At 54.5% G+C, this 17,133-nt stretch overlaps 4 protein-coding genes across 4 annotated transcripts; 2 read left to right on the forward strand and 2 right to left on the reverse strand.

Annotated features, from left to right (window-relative positions):
- Positions 1 to 5,548: 5,548 nt before the first annotated feature.
- Positions 5,549 to 7,079, forward strand: NCS57_00911900 (Bicyclomycin resistance; the record flags this gene model as incomplete). Its single annotated transcript, XM_053058905.1, has 5 exons — positions 5,549 to 5,800; positions 5,873 to 6,390; positions 6,638 to 6,674; positions 6,784 to 6,853; positions 6,907 to 7,079. The coding sequence occupies 5 exons, from the start codon at positions 5,549 to 5,551 to the stop codon at positions 7,077 to 7,079; spliced, it is 1,050 nt and encodes a 349-aa protein (XP_052912736.1).
- Positions 7,080 to 7,467: 388 nt separating this feature from the next.
- Positions 7,468 to 8,559, reverse strand: NCS57_00912000 (PKS-ER domain-containing protein; the record flags this gene model as incomplete). Its single annotated transcript, XM_053058906.1, has 2 exons — positions 7,468 to 8,465; positions 8,514 to 8,559. 2 exons carry the CDS (start codon positions 8,557 to 8,559, stop codon positions 7,468 to 7,470), a joined length of 1,044 nt encoding a protein of 347 aa, XP_052912737.1.
- Positions 8,560 to 8,905: 346 nt separating this feature from the next.
- On the reverse strand, positions 8,906 to 11,020 carry NCS57_00912100 (FAD-binding PCMH-type domain-containing protein; the record flags this gene model as incomplete). Its single annotated transcript, XM_053058907.1, has 8 exons — positions 8,906 to 9,121; positions 9,176 to 9,264; positions 9,336 to 9,612; positions 9,667 to 9,984; positions 10,044 to 10,132; positions 10,191 to 10,361; positions 10,421 to 10,612; positions 10,681 to 11,020. The coding sequence occupies 8 exons, from the start codon at positions 11,018 to 11,020 to the stop codon at positions 8,906 to 8,908; spliced, it is 1,692 nt and encodes a 563-aa protein (XP_052912738.1).
- A 1,566-nt stretch (positions 11,021 to 12,586) lies between these two features.
- NCS57_00912200 (Fungal-trans domain-containing protein) lies at positions 12,587 to 15,868 on the forward strand (the record flags this gene model as incomplete). Its single annotated transcript, XM_053058908.1, has 7 exons — positions 12,587 to 12,630; positions 12,793 to 13,941; positions 14,155 to 14,245; positions 14,326 to 14,445; positions 14,504 to 14,554; positions 14,617 to 14,738; positions 14,839 to 15,868. 7 exons carry the CDS (start codon positions 12,587 to 12,589, stop codon positions 15,866 to 15,868), a joined length of 2,607 nt encoding a protein of 868 aa, XP_052912739.1.
- Positions 15,869 to 17,133: the final 1,265 nt, after the last annotated feature.

Below are 17,133 nucleotides of genomic sequence, written 5' to 3' on the forward strand. Positions count from 1 at the left end.
CAAGCTGGTTACAGTAAATAATATTTGATCTTTGACATGCGTTGCGAGCCAGCTTGACGATGTGATGCTTATCGAAGAACCGGCAGATTCGCCGCGCACCTTGAAAGCTAAGATTATAGTATAGTACACACAACTTGCAATAGTTGGATCAGCTCAACAACTCCAGTACCTAAGCTTTAAACATTCTTGGCATAAGGTAGTCAAATATGACCTGGTGCAGCCTTGACGAGGTTCCCTGGTGGCAGTGCGTGCTTCCACCCTCGACTCTTGTAATTTGGGCCAGGGTTTTTTCACACCTCAACTTGTCGAACAGGATCTGTGGTTGCCCCTTTAGAAAATGGTCATCTGGGGCATCCAAAATCAGCATCGGAGTCGTAATGTTCTCGACCAGGCCCTTCACGGTGTACTTGGTGACCTCACGGAACACCTCGGCAGCCGAGTCCACCCCCAGGGTCCATTTTGCATTCAGGATCCCCCATCTCAAGCCTGTCGAGAGGCTCATCATGATTTTTACCAGAAGCTCGATCGGGAAGTCCCAGTGCCGGTTGAGCATCCAGCGGGCCGGGCCCGGCAGTTCTTGGTGGAAGGCGCTTCCGAAATCGAAAACGCCGTCGTCGAGAACGATGGCGGCCGCGCGGTGCTCAGCGGCAGCGGCTCGCGCAACAAGGTAGCCGCCCATGCTCCAGCCGAAGATGACGATCTTGTCCGGTGCCGTCTCGGGCCGGCTGAGAGCGTAGTCCACGACGGGGGACAACACGCATTCCCAGTCTGGCAGGAAAACCAAGCCCTGACGTCTCAAGGCTTCGCCTTGCCCTGGACCGTCAAACGCGAGGACATTGAACCCGCGCTCCAAAGCCGGCGCTGCGAGGGCGAACCATGCTTCCTCTTTGACCGAGTCGAACCCGCCGTTGAAGATGATGGTGGGGCGCGGGACGGGAGGTCCAGGCGGACTGACGAAAAAGCCAGGCAGTGTCGTCTTCTCGTATGGTATCCGGATCTCGTCAAAGTTGTGCGCTGTCAGCTTCATGGCTGAGGTGAAACTCTCGGTGGACAGCCGGGTCAGCTCTTCGGCTACCTCGTCGTTCTTCGGATCCCGTCGTCGGTAGAACTCGGCCGTCCGGTAGTAGTTAGAGGCGCGTAGGAAGGCCTCCTGCGCGCTCATGTTGTTGCCCGCGGACAGACTCGCCTCGGCACCGCGAACGGCGCGGTCGGCTGCCACTCTCCATTCGCGCATCCAGCTCTCTTCGTCGCCGGGAGAGATGAGAGAGCATATGGCGATGACCTCTGCCACGTCGGCGCCTCCGTAGTTGCTGTAGGCGGCTGCCCTCAGGGCTTCGTAACCAAAGGAGCTATCACGCGGAAAGAAATGTTTCATCAGGAAGGCCATGGCGGGCAAACACTGCCAAGTGTCGAGTATGGAGATGAAAGGGGTGAGTGAGATAAGTGAAGAGGAGACGTGCGTGTCGAGTCAGGATCGCGAGCCAAGACCAAGTGTGGAGGTGACGTGAATGTGGAGGAGAGCTCACGCGAACAACCCATTTATATCCAACTTTTGCGTGTCGAGTCAAGACCGTTCGGAACAGCGATGTACTAGCAAACGCTCTCTATTTCGGGCCGAGCACCATTCGGTCGGGGTTAGAGCTCGGGATTTTGGGTTGGAGATGGGGTTAATTACCATAGCGGGAAAATATCGGACATGGCACGTCTTGTTGGGCCTCACATGCCAACGCTCCACCCCTTCGCGACAACTTCGTCGTTTCCCAAGATATCAACAAGCCAGAGGAAAGAACAAGCAGTTAGACTTCCAAATGTAGATAGCCAAGTAGTTAGTACGAATGATTCTTCTTTCGCGCGTGCCCTGTTCAATTCGTGACCGCGCAATGATTTTCTCTGCCGCCCTCGCCTTCTAAGCCTAGCAATTGGACTCAAGTAATAGGCGCTGAACCTGGGGAGCTTCGGGGGCCCTTCAGGGCCATCCTCTTTTCACAGGCCTTGTGTATACACAGTACTACTAGCATTGTATTGTACTGTAAATCCTAACCAACCAGTGCAACGATTAGCTACTAAAGTGGATACAAAATGGCAATGTGTGTTGAAATGGCAAGGCATGTTGCAGGGGCATGCAAGACGTCGTTTGCACCGAATATCAACGCCAACATCGCATGCCACCCACTGCGGTACAGTCGGTATTTGGGTCAAAGCCGGGTCTGCTATGGAATTGTGCCTTCACCGCCCCAAAAAAAACCACTCAAGGGCTCCAGCCCTTCGAAATGCACAAATCCAGCCTCTGCGAAAGTCAAGTTCCACCACTCCAGTCCCTGTTGGTCCAGATTCAGGTCCTCCATTGAATCTTTAGGTTGATCGATATCTTGCCCCCTGAGATCGGTTGAGATCGGAGTAAAGCCTGCAAGGCCTTCTTGGGCCCCGACTCCCGCCCTATCAATCGTTGCCAAAGGCTGCAGCGGCATTCCACCTTGGTGAAGTACGGAAAGATCGGATCCGACCAGGGCTTGATTCCTGACATGATCCGTGACAATATTTTCTGGTATGTTTGTTGCCCCAGCCATCGGCGCGCTTTGACATGCGGCTTCAGTTGGGATTTGTGCCAGAGCTGCACGAAGCCTTTCCCTCTAGATGCAACGTAGAAATCAGAATTAGCATAAAGGTCGAGCGAGGACAGACATTAGACAAGTTGATAGACTTACAGGACTTTGCAAAACTCTCCAATACACATAGAGCGCGCCCAAAAGGTCAAGAATGGCTCGCACAGTCGATAGACCATCCCCCCCTGAAGTTGCAGAGCACCGGAATGAATCTCCGCTAGAACAGCTGTTCCGAATTGCCATCCCGTGAGCGATGATGACCCCTCCTGTAATAAATGCACCATAGTTAACGAGAGGGCTGATGTAGGAAACATCAAGTGGAGCTCGGAGATAGGAGTCGAGCAATCTCGCGAATCGTTGTGCGTAGGTGAGAACCTTCCTTGCACTGTTTCGCACTTCCTCAGGCCTTGCCCCTAGATCGAGGGATGAGCCAGAAAACAGAGGGACAACAGTGGAGTGCAAAGCCATTTGGCACATGTAGCACAGTGCGTCCAACATGTGGAAAAGGTGGGTGTCTGTGAAGGTGGTGTTTGCCGACGTTGGGTGATCCTGGCGAGGCAACTCCTGGTAGATAGCCGAGGCAAGTGACAACAGATCGGACAATCTCCCTAACTTCGTTGCGGCTGTCAGTCTTTTGGATTCGACAACGAATCGCTGGATCTTTGCCCTAAACTCAAAGTTAGCCTGGGTACTTGACCGGCTATAACCAGAGCCTACCACACTCCCACCACCTTCACCAAGGACGTAGAGAATGGTAGGCACCTTGTGGCGTCTTAGCTCTAGCCCAACACAAAGGGCCTCCACTCCGTGGTCATGACTACGCCGAGAACAACTCTCCAATCGACTGACGTGTTGTCAATCCGTCCTGGCAGTGGGATTCCTTCCGTCTCCAGCCAGGCCGATCTGAGATACGGCTCTGGCTGTGCAATAATGCACATGGAGGCCCAGCATGACCAGAAGCACCGTCGTTCCAGCTCTGCATGTAGCGGAGGCGAAGAGTTGGCGCTGCGATCCTTATTTCTCTGGCCGTATGCTAAAGCGCGGCAGCTGCGATACGCCAGGGCTAGGAAACAAGACGATTAGCTAGTGTGTGTGCCAAGAAGGCTCGAGGGGATCATACCGTGACACATATCCCCCTTCCACGCGTCTCCACGCCCGAACCAGTACAGAGTGAGACATTCCAGCGCTTGAACCATGTGCAATGTCGGTTCATGCATGATCAGTCCCATAACATCCCTCATGGAGTCCTCTGCCCATGGCATGCTGCACACGTGGAAAACACTCAGGGCTCTGAGCTCGGAAAACTCGGTCATGTCACCTCGAGCATCGCCGGCATTTTGGGGGCTAGGAATCTATCCCAGTCGTTGAGTTAGCCTCCTGGTCATGTCAAGTAGCAAGGAGGACCTACAGCGAAGCCAGCGCAAATATCCCCTTCAGCAGGTAGTTTGGCAATTTCCCTTCAATGTATTCTTGGAAGAGCATCGGCTTGCAAAAGAGAAGTAGATTCTGGCGAAGTAGATTTCGAGCAAAGAAAGCCCCACAGCCCGTGAAGGGAGCGGCGAACAGTCTCTTTGGAAACCAGACGAGACAGCTTACCGATTATTCTCCTCCATCGAATAGCTCATCCAGATAAGCGTCTATTTGAAGGAAGACTTCTTGGGGACGCCAAGCTCCATGTTCGAGAGCCTTGATGGAGACGGAATGTTGTTGATTGAACGGTGCGTGCAAGCGTAGGGCACGATGGGTTCGGTCTCAAGTTGATGGAGTTGTGGTTTTTTTGTTTTGGTTGATTCAACCGGTCTTGCAGGGAGCCCCTACTTCTGGGCACCCCTCCAAACCTTTCAGCTGACCCCACTGCCTTTTCCTCCCACCAGAACTGGCTGAACCTCGCTGGAACTAACCCACTTCGCCGGCTTGGCGGTCCGAAGCCATCATAAACCTGAGGAGGAATCCGCCGTTCAAATAATTCACAAAGGAACATTGACAAAGGCTATATCGTACAGAGGCGTAAATGGTATTAGCGTCCTACATTGTACAGACATGCCTTCCTCCGAGGTCTGCAACCCCCTTTTCGAATTGGGCTCGAGCCGCCCCGTCTCACATACTGGAGATTCATAGGCGACCGAACAACGAAAACCTACTTTTAAATCTACCCTTGACTTCCTATGACAATAAAGAACGGTTTCCCCGCTCCCTTCTTTCGGTGTGCTGGGAGCGGTACCCTGTCATCGATCGATACCTCAGTAACTCCGAAACGTGGTCCTTCGATGTCAAGTTCGGGCCGAGTCCCACGTTCGTTCGGCGCCACAGGCCGGACCACAAGCGAAGCCCGGAAATTTGCAGGGTCGTCGGCGGAGCGAGCACCAAGCACAGTATCCCGTACCTCAGTGGTAAATGAACAGCTGAACAGGTATGAATTGTCTGGAGCACACGACCTGAGAGGCTTTCGGTTTGTTCGGACCGATAAATTATGCGGGTCCATCAAAAAGCAATGAACTTCGCAGCCCTTATAAGATCGGTATCTGTAGGAAGATTATTCGAGCTTGAGGGCCACAAACCACAACACTTGGGTCACCACCTCGTGGCCAAGCCTGATTTCTCTTTCCTCCTTGCTTTCCCTTGTTTTCAGTATCGTTGAGAAGAACACTCATCACTTGGTTCTAAGCACAAAGCCCATGACCCAAACCTGGGCTTGAACACCTTGATATTACATCATGACGGCAGCCGAGGCCGATGGCGAAAGGGGGTCAAGCGACAGGGCACCACCGAGACCGACGCTAGTTCCAATACGGAGCAGAAACCGGAGGACCTTGCCTTCGAGCTTACCAGGGCCCCGAAAAAGCGCCCATATCGGGCCCTCCACGGCTCCCGCCGTCTTTTACCCAGTGTCCTAGAACGGATACCGATGCGACAGTTACCCCGGTGAGAACAACAACATCGCCACCATGGTCGTCGCCCGCCTCTTCGACGGGCTGGCAGGCAGCGCCTTCCTCGCCGTTTCCGGCGGCACCGTCAGCGACCTCTTCCACCGCGATGAACTACAGGCCCCCATGCTGTTCTACTCCTTGGTCCAGTTTCTCGGGCCCGCCCTAGGCCCGGTCTTGGGTGGCTTCATCAACTCTCACGTCAACTGGCGGTGGACGTACTACATCCTACTCATCTGGGCGTTTATCCAGCTCGTTCTGGTCGTCTTCCTGGTGCCAGAGACGTATCAGGAGTGCCAATTAATCCTTCAGTTGCTGCTGGATTGCTGATATCAATGGCCGCAGACCCCGTCATTCTCCGTGACATGGCTAGGGCGAGGAGAAAGAAAACTGGTGACGACCCGTTGGAAAGCCCCTATGGAAAAAGTCAACAAGTCCATTGCCAGGACTATCAGCCTCTCTCTCTTTCGGCCCTTCTTTGAGTTCATGGTCCTCAACTTGTGCGTCTTCTCCGCCATCCTCCTCGGCATTCTCTACCTCTTCTTCGGCGCCTTCCCCCTCGTCTTCCGCAACGCCCACGACTTCAACCTGTGGCAGTTCAGCCTCAGCTTCCTGGGTATCCTAGTTGGCACGCTCATGGCCGGGGCTGCGGACCCGATGTTTCATGGCATTCGCTGCTGCCTTGTCGCTCGCCTCGAGAAAAAGACGGGTATTCAGGTGTCCAGCGAGCCCGAATTTCGGCTCCCACCCGCCATCTGCGGCTCATTCCTTGTTCCCATTGGGTTATTCACCTTCGGATGGACAACTTTCCCTCATGTTCACTGGATCGTGCCCATCATCGGGTCAAGCATATTTGGTGCAGTGTGAGTGCTGGCACCCACTCCAATTGCCCTCTGTCGTTCAATTACACGCCAGTCCGCCAGCATGGCAGCGATGGGGATATAGGGTGGGCGCCTATTTCCCGGTCTAACAAAGACGTCTGTACACTGAATTTGACGGCAGCTCGCCACAACTCGGTTATCAGCACCGATGGGGTTCGGAAGGGTGGTGATCTTGGACTTCTACCATGGACACTGCACGAGTTATGCCACTAACTGTGCATTCTTGCAGAAATCTGCTGGTTTGTACCGGTATCTTTACCTTCCTGGTAAGCAGTGTCGTCGAGCCAAGAGCTTTACAACAGCCCAGTGCCTTGAGTTGTGCTGTGCGGACCGTGTGGGGGCGGACGAAGGGTTGGGGGTGACGACGAGGCACAGGTCGACGCGTATCCCCTCTATGCGGCGAGCGCACTTGCGGCCAATGCTTTTGTGCGCTGTCTGTTCGCAGGTGAGTCCATCGCAGACACCGGCCAGTCGGCTGAGAACCTATTAACCAGGAAGTCGCCGCTTTAGCCACATTCCCCTTGTTCGGGAACCAGATGTCCGACAAGCTTGGATATCAGTGGGCCTCATCTCTCCTTGGCTTCCTGACGCTTGCCATGCTGCCGTTCCTATATCTGTTCTTTAGGTACGGCAAGAGGATCAGGGGCAACAGCAGATTTGCCACGGATTGAGATGGATGGCATGCCATAGATAAAATTACATAATGAGATTGCTTTTCACGCAACGGGTCGATGCAGGTGGTGTGATAATCGTGGGATTCCCGAGGGATAAACCGGTGGTGCTGGGTTTATATTAGTAGAGGGGATAGTCGTGTATATATATATATTACTTCCTAACAGTCATAGCTTAAACAAGACCTATGTGGTCGTAGCAGTTGTACAGTACACCACATTATGGCATGTTTCCGCCTGACACAACCTCTCGATGCAGGCGGTTAACGTTCGCAGGGACTAGAAGAGTTTTCAAATTTAATAACCGCTTTACCATTATACTGAAAAGAAAATTGTTAGCCAGAGTTGCTTCAAGCTTAATTTTGCAAAATGGACACGAGTTAGAACCTCAACTCACCTCTCCAAACCGTGAGGCCAGCCCAGGCAGGTCTTCTAGGCGTTGAATATTCACAACGGGCTTGACTAGACCCCTCTGAACAAACCCAATGGCTTCCAGGATGTCCTCCTTTGTTCCGACCGCAGATCCCACAATTTTGATGCCCATGTCGATAAGAAGCAGTGGATGGAAAGAAACCAGTTGGTCAGGGGGCGGTATTCCAACACTAACCAGGGTGCCAAAGGCCGCGACAATGCCCAGCGCTGCATTATATGCGCCGCCTGAAGCTGCACAGACGAGCACCAGGTCAGCACCCGTCTGTCCCATGGCAGCTTTAACGTCCCGCCGTAAATCCTGGCTCTGGGCCGCATCGACAAAGCAATCTGCCCCGCACGAGAGGCACATATCCCGCTTTGCATCGCCCACATCGATCCCCAGGACGCGATAGCCCATGGCCTTGGCGTACTGAACCGCCAGCGCGCCCACGCCGCCGCCAGCCCCTGAGACAGCAACCCACTTTCCGCCAACAACGCCGGCATTCTTGATCGCGGCGTAGGCAGTGACGCCGCCGCACAGGATCGGGGCGATCACCTCGTCGGGCACGGTGATGTGGGCGGGGATGCGCAACAGGTAGCGGCTCGGCACAAGGGCGTACTCGGCGAAGGTGCCATCCCTCTTGCGGCCCGAGTTGAGCTGCTCCTTGCATCGCGTCTCGCCGCCCGCGTGGAGGCAGAACTCGCATACGTCGCAGACGTCGCGGAGCCAGGCGATGCCGATCCTGTCGCCGACCTTGACCTGCGCCGGCAGCACGGTGCTTCCCAGCTGCACGACGTAGCCGACGCCCTCGTGGCCCAGGATGTCTCGCGTGGGGCCCAGCTCGCCGGTCGCCAGACCCATATCTGTGCCGCAGACACCGCTGACGGAGAGGCGGACGAGCACATCCGTCGGACCCGGCTCCGGCCGTTGTACATTGGTGATCTCGAACTTGAAGCTGCCCTTGGAGCGCTGTTCTTGCTCGAGTCAGATTGGAGTGGATATAATCCCGGGAGGGGGGAAACTTGCCACAACCACTGCAGCTCGCATTGACGTCGGGAGAGAAGACATCTTCACGACGGATTGTTTCACTTTTCCTTGCTCTGCAGACTAAGAAGATCAAGGCTAAGACGGGAACTTGAATTCGCACAGGAAAAGACAGAGCTGAGCTAACTTGAGGAGATGGAGGAGAGCCTTTGGATAGCCCAGGTACTTAAGGCTGGGTCATGCTCTAGGTAGATGTATTTGTCAACGAGTCTAGCACAATGTACCTTGCCTGCTCTGTGGGCGACCCCACGATATCTGATTTCCCCACATCCCTAAGTAGGTCCCACATCCCACACCTCATCTCGCCCAGCGGCACTCATGATCCCGAGTCGGGTGTCCGAATCTGGGTCTCCACCGCGGCAGCCCAAAGCTATAGCCTGCCAGGCTCGATACTCCTCTTCAGCTCGAATCCCCTCCCCCGCAGGCGGGCTGGCCAGATGCCGCTCTTCCCTGGAGCCAGGATGCCATTGGGGTCCAACGTGTCCTTGAGCTGCTGGTTGAATTTGAGTGCGGCATTTCCGTTCCAATTGTACACGCTAGCGATCTGATCCATGTAGCAGAGATGAGTTCGATACTCGCCGTAGCCCTGCGGGCCTGTGTCAGCTGGTGCTCAGTCCGGCCACGTCTCAAAGAAGCTCACCTCAGCTGCAGCGTCGTCGATCAGGAGCTCAATGCATCGGTGAGCCTTCTTGCGCTGCTTGGGGTCGGTCTTGTCAAATGTCAGGCAGACTTTTTTCATTTTTGACGCGTTAGCTCCGATCCAACTTCAATGGTAGAGATGGTGACCCTGTCAAACATACCAATGTGGTGTAGCTCTCGCCACCCAACGACGAATGTTCCAATATAGTCGAAACCAAACTCCTTGAACCGACGCTTGACCATCTCGCACTGCTTGTTTGCGTCAAAGCCCGTCGCGGGCGAGATGGGAGAGAAGCCAAGCAGAGACCCCCTCTCGCACGACCAATTGAGCCAGCCCAGCTCGTAAGTGTTGGGCAAACCCCTGAGGGTTTCCTCCCGCATGTGGAGAACGGTCCGTTTTTCGCCCTCTGCCCTGGGCTTGGGGAACTCGTATCTGGCCTAAAGCAAGGTTCAGAGGGTGAAGTTGTGAAGCAGAATGTCAAGAACACGTACCCCGGGAATCTGCATAAAGGACGCCTTCAAAGCTTCCCACTGCACATCTCGCATAGGCTTCGGTCCATACATGGCGCCGTAGATGTTCCACCGGCCTACGTTGATCTTCCTGGCAATTTCGTCGATCTCAGAGCTGGAAAGCACGTCCATGTTGCTGGTGTAGTCACTCTTCGGACCATACACGGCAGCGTCGATGAGGGTGTTTCTGATGGTAGGAGCATTCTGGATGACACCAGAGATGCGAAGAGCACGAACACGCTCTACGATCTCAGGCAGGTCTGTCTCTTTGGGGAACGAGAAGAGGTATGCTTGATAGCCCTGGACGATGCCGTCAGCACGTGCTGTGTTTGAGAAATCGGGCACAAGTGACAACTCACACCAGGATCAGGCATGAGCCAGACACCCATCTTGGTAACAATTCCAAAGTTAGACTGAGTGAAGATGCCGTCCGGGTAGGGACCGTAACCTGCGATTCTCTCATGTGAGTGACACGAATGTGAAGAAGAGATGAGAAAAATACTGACCGTACTGGAACGTTTGCCAGGTGTTGTTGCCAGGCAGGGCGCCCATGCCTGTACGCATCACCTCGCCAGAGGGCAGGACAACCTCCATGCCACAGTGAAAGGAGAAGTGCTCCCCGTAAGGCGTGTATCCGGCGCCGCGCTCGAGGGCGTTACCAACGACGGAGCCCCCACCTGCACACTCGGTCAGCGGATTGTGGGGAAGCCGAAGGGGTTTGTCTCAAATAGCTCACCGAGATCGGGATTGTCAATCCACAGATTTTGAAACCCATTCTTCTGGAGATGTTCATACAAGGCAAAATACGTGACACCGGGCTCAAGGAGGCAGGTACAATCTCGGCTGCTGACGTCAATGACCTTGTTCATGCGGGCTCCGAGATCAAGGACAATGCTCCCGCGAAGGCGAGGGGCTGCACCGCCGTATCCTTGCCACAGATATGTCAGTATCCACTGCTGAGTTGAGGCTAGCCATGGGAGCCAATGGCTGACTTACCGAGATTGCGGCCTATCGACACTGGCCACAGTGGCGCGAGGTACTTGTTGGCGAGCTTGACAACAGCACTCACTTCCTCGGTGCTTCCAGGGCACACAACGGCTCCAGCGAGAAAATGTTCCTTCTCCAAGATGTAGAACAAGTCATGTTCCTTGGGAAGGTTGTAGTAGTGACCCTCCTCGTCCGGCTTCATGGACTGGCGTGTGTGAACGGTCACATTGTCGTTCCCGACAACTTTGGCCATCTCCAGCAGCACCTCACGGAAAGCACTGGCTGACACATCCGGTGGCAGGACCAGGACGCTGTCCTCAATGGAGCCAATGTCGTTGATGGAGGCCATCGAAACTAGTGTGGTAGGTTTTTTGATATAGTTGAAGTCCAGCCCTTGATGGGACAACTGAGCCAGAAGACCGAAACTGGTGTGGTAGAAAGTGATGCGTAGACAAGACGGGAATGATTCAGTGTCTATTTGAGACAGATGGCAAAAAAAGAGACGGGTCCTGAGGGTCTTTGAGTCTGCCATTTGCCTCCTGGCAGAGCCGTCATGCCCCATATCCTGGCCCGAGCACGAAGCCGAATCCTCTCGGGAGTCCGGTGGTGAATGTGGGTCCGTGGGACCCTCCAGACTAGGCCCCACAAAGCCACCAACCCCAGACTTGAACCCCCACCGAATTAAAAGGGGCTAGCCTGAAGTGGAACTTCCCCACGATTTGACACTGTCAGCTTCAAGATGGTCAGGCAACGGGGCAGAGGTCAAATATCAGGGGTGATGAGGCTCCCACGTCGGGCCTTGGTGTTCGTCACCTTGGCTTCAACTACACAGTCTGAGCCTTCCGCCTCGAACCACTCGAGAACTTCTTTTCGATCGGAACTTCTGACCCTTCACCTCTCAAAGGCAAAATAACTCTCTGCATCTTTCCAAATGGGTTTCCTAGGTAGTCTTCTGGCTCAGTTATTACATCAACAGCCGGGCTTCAATTAATATCAACAGAACACAATGTCAACGCATCATAGCATCATATACCAAGGCTAACAGGGTGATTTCTCGGGTAGATCGCCATCGTTGACACACAATGTGCCCCGTGTACCTACCCTAGAGATCATCATCGTTGGCTTCGTGAGCGCATGCCGTTTAGGGTGACAACGCCGACAGGACTCCGCAGTGCAGGTGAGATTGCAAACTTGTCGAGCGGATGACCAAATAGATGCTGGACCTTCCAGGCGTCGGTGGCTTGGCCGCGACAGTTACTCTTAGGTTATTAGGACACAAAATCACGGGAGAACTCATTCATCACTAGACGGAGACGCGACCAACTGCTCGGTACAACAGCGAATCAGAAATGCGCGTGAGTGGAGTGCTAGCGAGACGCTGATTGGAAGCAGATGGGGACTCGACAGCCAATCGCAGGTTGTTCTAGTTTTGGGCGCGTTGAGCTAGACCAAAACGGGATAGTCAGTAGGTGACTTGATCCAACAACGGTGCCTCAGATTCAGCTCCGCTCTACCCCGCACTTCCCCAGAAAAAGTAGGAAACGGATAGCGCGGGGGGAGCACTTGACCTACCTTAGTCAGTGGTGCAGATGGTCGTGTTTATGAACGTCAGTTCTGGGCTTTCCCCTCTTCACTGCTTCCTTTTCTTCTTGCTTCTTGTTCTTCATACAAAATAAAACAAAAACAAAAATAGGACCCTTGTGTTCTATAGTCATCATCTTGAGGTCTCTCGCTGCCACTTATCCTCCCCCCCCCTGTTTTCCCCGTTCGCTCTTCTTCATCCCTCATCTCGTGTGAAAGAGTCGATTCAGCTGGGTCTTCTCAAAACACAGACGGACTGCCGCTGTATCCATGCCACCCAGAACTTGTTCCTACTGTGACAGCAGCTTTTCAAAGATTGAACATCTCAAGCGTCATGAGCGCTCGCGTGAGTAGCATGTGTCTTGCTCAACCCTCCCGGTCCGTGGCTGCATTTGCAGCAAGTCGCTGATGAGTCTGCCAGACACGGGTGAGAAGCCCTTTGAATGTCGGAAATGCCACAAGAGATTCTCGCGAGGGTATGTTGTGACAACCTGACCTTGCCTGCGGGCGCCGACGCTGACTGCTGTGGGCGACGTGTAGAGACGTTCTGAGTCGGCATCTGAAAGGACACGGCGACAACGACAAGGGCCACAAGAACATCTCCAAATCAACCCGGGTGCGGTTGCAAGAGAGGCAACACGACCCCGAATCTCCAACTGGCAACACTGTCGTTGTGTGGCCCTTGGGCTCCGCGTCTTCGCCCTCACGCTCGTCCCGTCACAGCCCTCAGCAGCCCGGGGTAGATGAGGCCCCCAGTGGCACCAACAGTGCCCCGAACAATGCCACCGTCTCCAGCATCGGCGCTTTGGACCCCGACATCGTCATCCCGAATGCCCGGGAGATCCCTGTTGCTCCGAATCCCGAACCTTCCGCCCAGGCTGAGCTCGGCTCGCTGGACCAACAGACCGCGTCTCCGACTCCCTCCCACGGTGCCCGGCGATCCGAGAAGCACCCCTTGAGCCATGAGATTCAGAACCGGATCACGCTTGGTCGCTCCAAGCCGACCCCGAGAGTTGGCCAGGAAGATGACGAGATGCAAGCTCTCTTCTCTTTTTCATACAGCATGCCACCCATCTCGGAAAATTCCATCGCCGATCATGAGCTCTCCAATACCATGGCTCACAGCCAAGCCGAACCCGATCTGCTCATGAGAAACAGTGTAGATTCCACGGCCCACCTGAGCATCCCCGACGAGACGCAACCCGCAACCACTTTTCGACGTGACAGTCTGCACGGCCACGACACCAGTGCTCTATCAGATCAGGACCTGGGTCATCTCCTGGGGCAGTATGCCGACAGATCATGGCCGCCCGCTGAACCAGACTGGCTCCCCGGCTTGGACACAGAGTTGACGATTCCGGATCTCGACTGGCGTAGCTGGGGAAACAACCCTTTACTCAGCTTCGATGTCACTGCCCCTTTGGATCATCCCATAAAGAGGAGGAGGAAGACCGCGAGCTTCACATCTGAGATTCCCGACGAGCGCTTTGCTGAGATGGCCCAGCTGTGGCCCAAGAGGGGTGACCAGCCCTGGCAGCTTATGCAGACGTTGTGGTCAGATTCTGTCACTCACAGAGGCAGCAATCTCTTCTCTGATACCAAGCATGCCGACGACTCTTATGTTGCGACTGGTCCCAAGTCAGCTGAAGGTAGGCTCGACGACCAGCGACGGATGAGCATGAGTCAAGAGTACGGGGTGGAGTGTCCTTCAGTGGTAATACCTGCACAGAAACATGAGTGATTTGTTGCGGTGTGCTGATACTTCTCACAACAGGCACGATTATCTCAAGAGATACGTTTTCCCACGCTCGACATGTTGGAAATCTGCATCGAAATCTACTTTCACAGGTTCCACCCGCTCATGCCGTTTGTCCATAAACCGACCTTTTCCCCTAAACACAGCCCCAATATGATCGTGTTTCCTATATGCCTGATTGGCCTTTTTCACTTGGACCCGGCAAGGACTCGTGGCTTCGTTGCTAGACACTTATCAGTGAGTTCATGACCAAGACTGCTCTTTCCATCTCGCCCACTCGACACCCGAGACTGCAGCACATTAACACTCTGCCTCAGAAAGTGATGGGAAACTGTAGCACTCTTCTCTCCAAGCCATGGTCGAGATCCGATTCTAGGTCATTGCTTGTCGTCCTGGCATCATCTACGTTGGCGCTGTCATGCGCAGCTGCCATGGAGGTCTGTACACGATCGCGGTGGCCGACTTGGGGCGCAGAGTGCGCTAACATAGGAGTAGGAACGTGTCCATTCTGAGCAGACTCACGCGCTTTACTCCAAAGTTCTCTCGGTACGTTGGTTTTGCTCGCCTGTCCAGTGCGCTGCTGTCTAATCATGGACGACTTGAAACAGGTTGCACAGCAGAACGGTCTCTTTGAGGCTGGCAAAGGACAGCCGCTTGCTTCGGTGCTCCCCCAAGGAAGGTCAGACGACTCAGCCTGGAAGGCTTGGGCAAGAGTTGAGTCAACAAAGAGGTAAGCCCACTTGCCGGGCTAACGCAGAGACTGCCCTATCATGTACTGTGATGTGATGGAGGTGTTCAATCAGAGCAGTGCTGATATGGTGATCTCTCAGACTGATCGCCTGCCTCATCATGGTGGACTCGTTCTTCTCCTCTGGTATGAGAATCCACCCCATAATCCGCCTAGACACGATGCGCTTCTACACCCCGTGCTCGACAGCGCTCTTCGAAGCCCCAGACGCGACTCGGTGGGCGCAGCTAGACTCGGCCGGCCAGTGCATGAAGCCCAGCATGCTGAACCTTCGACCCAACCAGACCTTCCTACCGGCAGACGTCCCGTCGAGCTCGATCGGGCTGTACTCACTCCTGTCGGCCGTGTGGCTGCGGCTTACTGACGTGAAATATCGACTTTTCCTGCAGGACCCAACACCGACCCCTCTCATTCCAGGAGAGCTGTACCAGAAAGATGAAGCCGGGGCGTTGCTGGTGCCACTGCTGAGAGACATCTACACAACATACAAGGCTGACCTGGTGCGGAGCAATCCAAACAACGTCTCGTTTTGGCATGTCATGTGCATCAGCATTACGACCAACATGGACATTTTGGAGATTGCTGCTGGGCGCGAGGGTATCCATGCTGGGAAAGAGGCACTCGAGGGTATCGCAGGCTGGGCGCAGAGTCCCTCGGCAAGGCGGGCGTGTTTGCACGCAGCCCACATATACGCAGCCATGTCAAGGAGAAAAGTCAGCGATGGGACCACGTTCCTGTCAGAGGATGCAATCTTCAACGCCGCGCTCGTGCTTGGCCTCTACCTCCTGGTAGGTCCGGACTCGCTGCAGGAGGGCGGCGAAACAGAGTCGTTTGAACTGCTGGACGACGTCGACTGGAGCGAGCTTGCCGAGGAGGGCTTTGCTGGCTACGTGTCCTCGCCCTCCAACGCAGCCAAGAGCTCGCCCGCTGTCCGGTTCGTGTCTATGGGCGGGCCGGTTTCTTTCAGCAGCATGGTGCTTCCGGGAGGCCTTAACTCAGCCAGGAGAGTGTTGGTCGACTTCGTGAGTCTTCTAGAGGAGGTGGGGAAGTGGAAGGCGGGAAAGTTGTGTCACATACTCCGCCTCATGAGCGACAGCGTGACTGATCTCTGATTTTGAAAACCACCTGGATCCAGCTGCTCGTTTATACACCCAGAGAATCATAGGGCCGGACCCTGGGCCTGTTGATTCAATCCAACTTAAAAAATGACAACGGTGCGAATTCTGCCATTTGTTTATAAGACACTTCAGATTTCTAGGAATGGCCATCAGCCGGGACGGGTCTCTTCCTTTGTTATATTCTTCGCTTCTCGGAAGGGTGGCAGTGGCTCCTCAGTCCGCGTCTCTGAAGCCTCGTTGTTATGGTCATTGGCATGGCTTCTAGCACTCATGTCAAGACTGTGGTAATAGTCCAATCTGTCGCTGTCTGCCTCCTTTTCCTCGCTCAGGTGCTGCAGGAGAGCAGGGACCTTAGGGAGAATCGATCCTGAATGCACCCAGTTAGGAGATTTGAAGTGATAGCTCCAGTGATTCATGCGTGCGTCATGTACACTGACCGATAGCTTGTTCACACAATCAGCCCGTTCTGACTGTGCAGTTGCCCATACGCAAGGAGCAGACCCAAGGTGCGGGACAAGAAAGTCCTGCTGGCCTCGACTTCGTAGCTGTCGGCACCGGGGTAGAAGTCATCGGAGCGGCCAAGTCCACTGCCGTAGAGGTAGGCTCGGAACTCGGAGGCTGAGTTATGGTGGAAGTAGGGCAGACGGAAGGAGCAAAACGTTATATCCTAGTGAGGTCCAAATCAGAGGATGTCTGCAAAGGGCACATTAGAGTCTCTCAACTTAGCCATCAAGACGTTATCAATAGAGGGGTCGATGTGCTCCACTAACAGGTTCTGCGAAGCGAACTTGGTCAAGTTATATCATCTTGCGGATCAGTCGTTAGGGCGCGTCCTTGGGTTATCTTGAGGGCAGACAGAGCACGCAGTGGTCCTGGATGCTGGTTTTATGTGCATGAGACTATGGATCGGCCGAGATAGAGAGGGTGGAGCACATTTGAGGTTCCGCAGCAAAGAATATGGACGTGAAAATCAGGGCAGGTCATGTTTCTTTCTCAAGACGTTTGGACACGGGGCCGCCATCTTTTAATCTTAATAGAGCATGTACAGACACAGCTACTCTACACGGTTCGCCCTCAACTAGCAGTCCCAGCTCCCCAGGCAACGACCGGTGGACCACTTCAACACTCCGTACATGCCGGAGGGGCAAAGTTACGGGGCGTCGTACCCAAGGCAGCATCTAGCGTCAACTTTGACTTTGCGGGGCAGGTCAAGCTCCCCTGAGAACGGCCCCACGTCCGTACCACATGCACGTGGGGCC

The sequence above is a fragment of the Fusarium keratoplasticum genome, chromosome 6 (genome assembly GCF_025433545.1).
Source record: "Fusarium keratoplasticum isolate Fu6.1 chromosome 6, whole genome shotgun sequence".
NCBI lineage: Eukaryota > Fungi > Ascomycota > Sordariomycetes > Hypocreales > Nectriaceae > Fusarium > Fusarium keratoplasticum.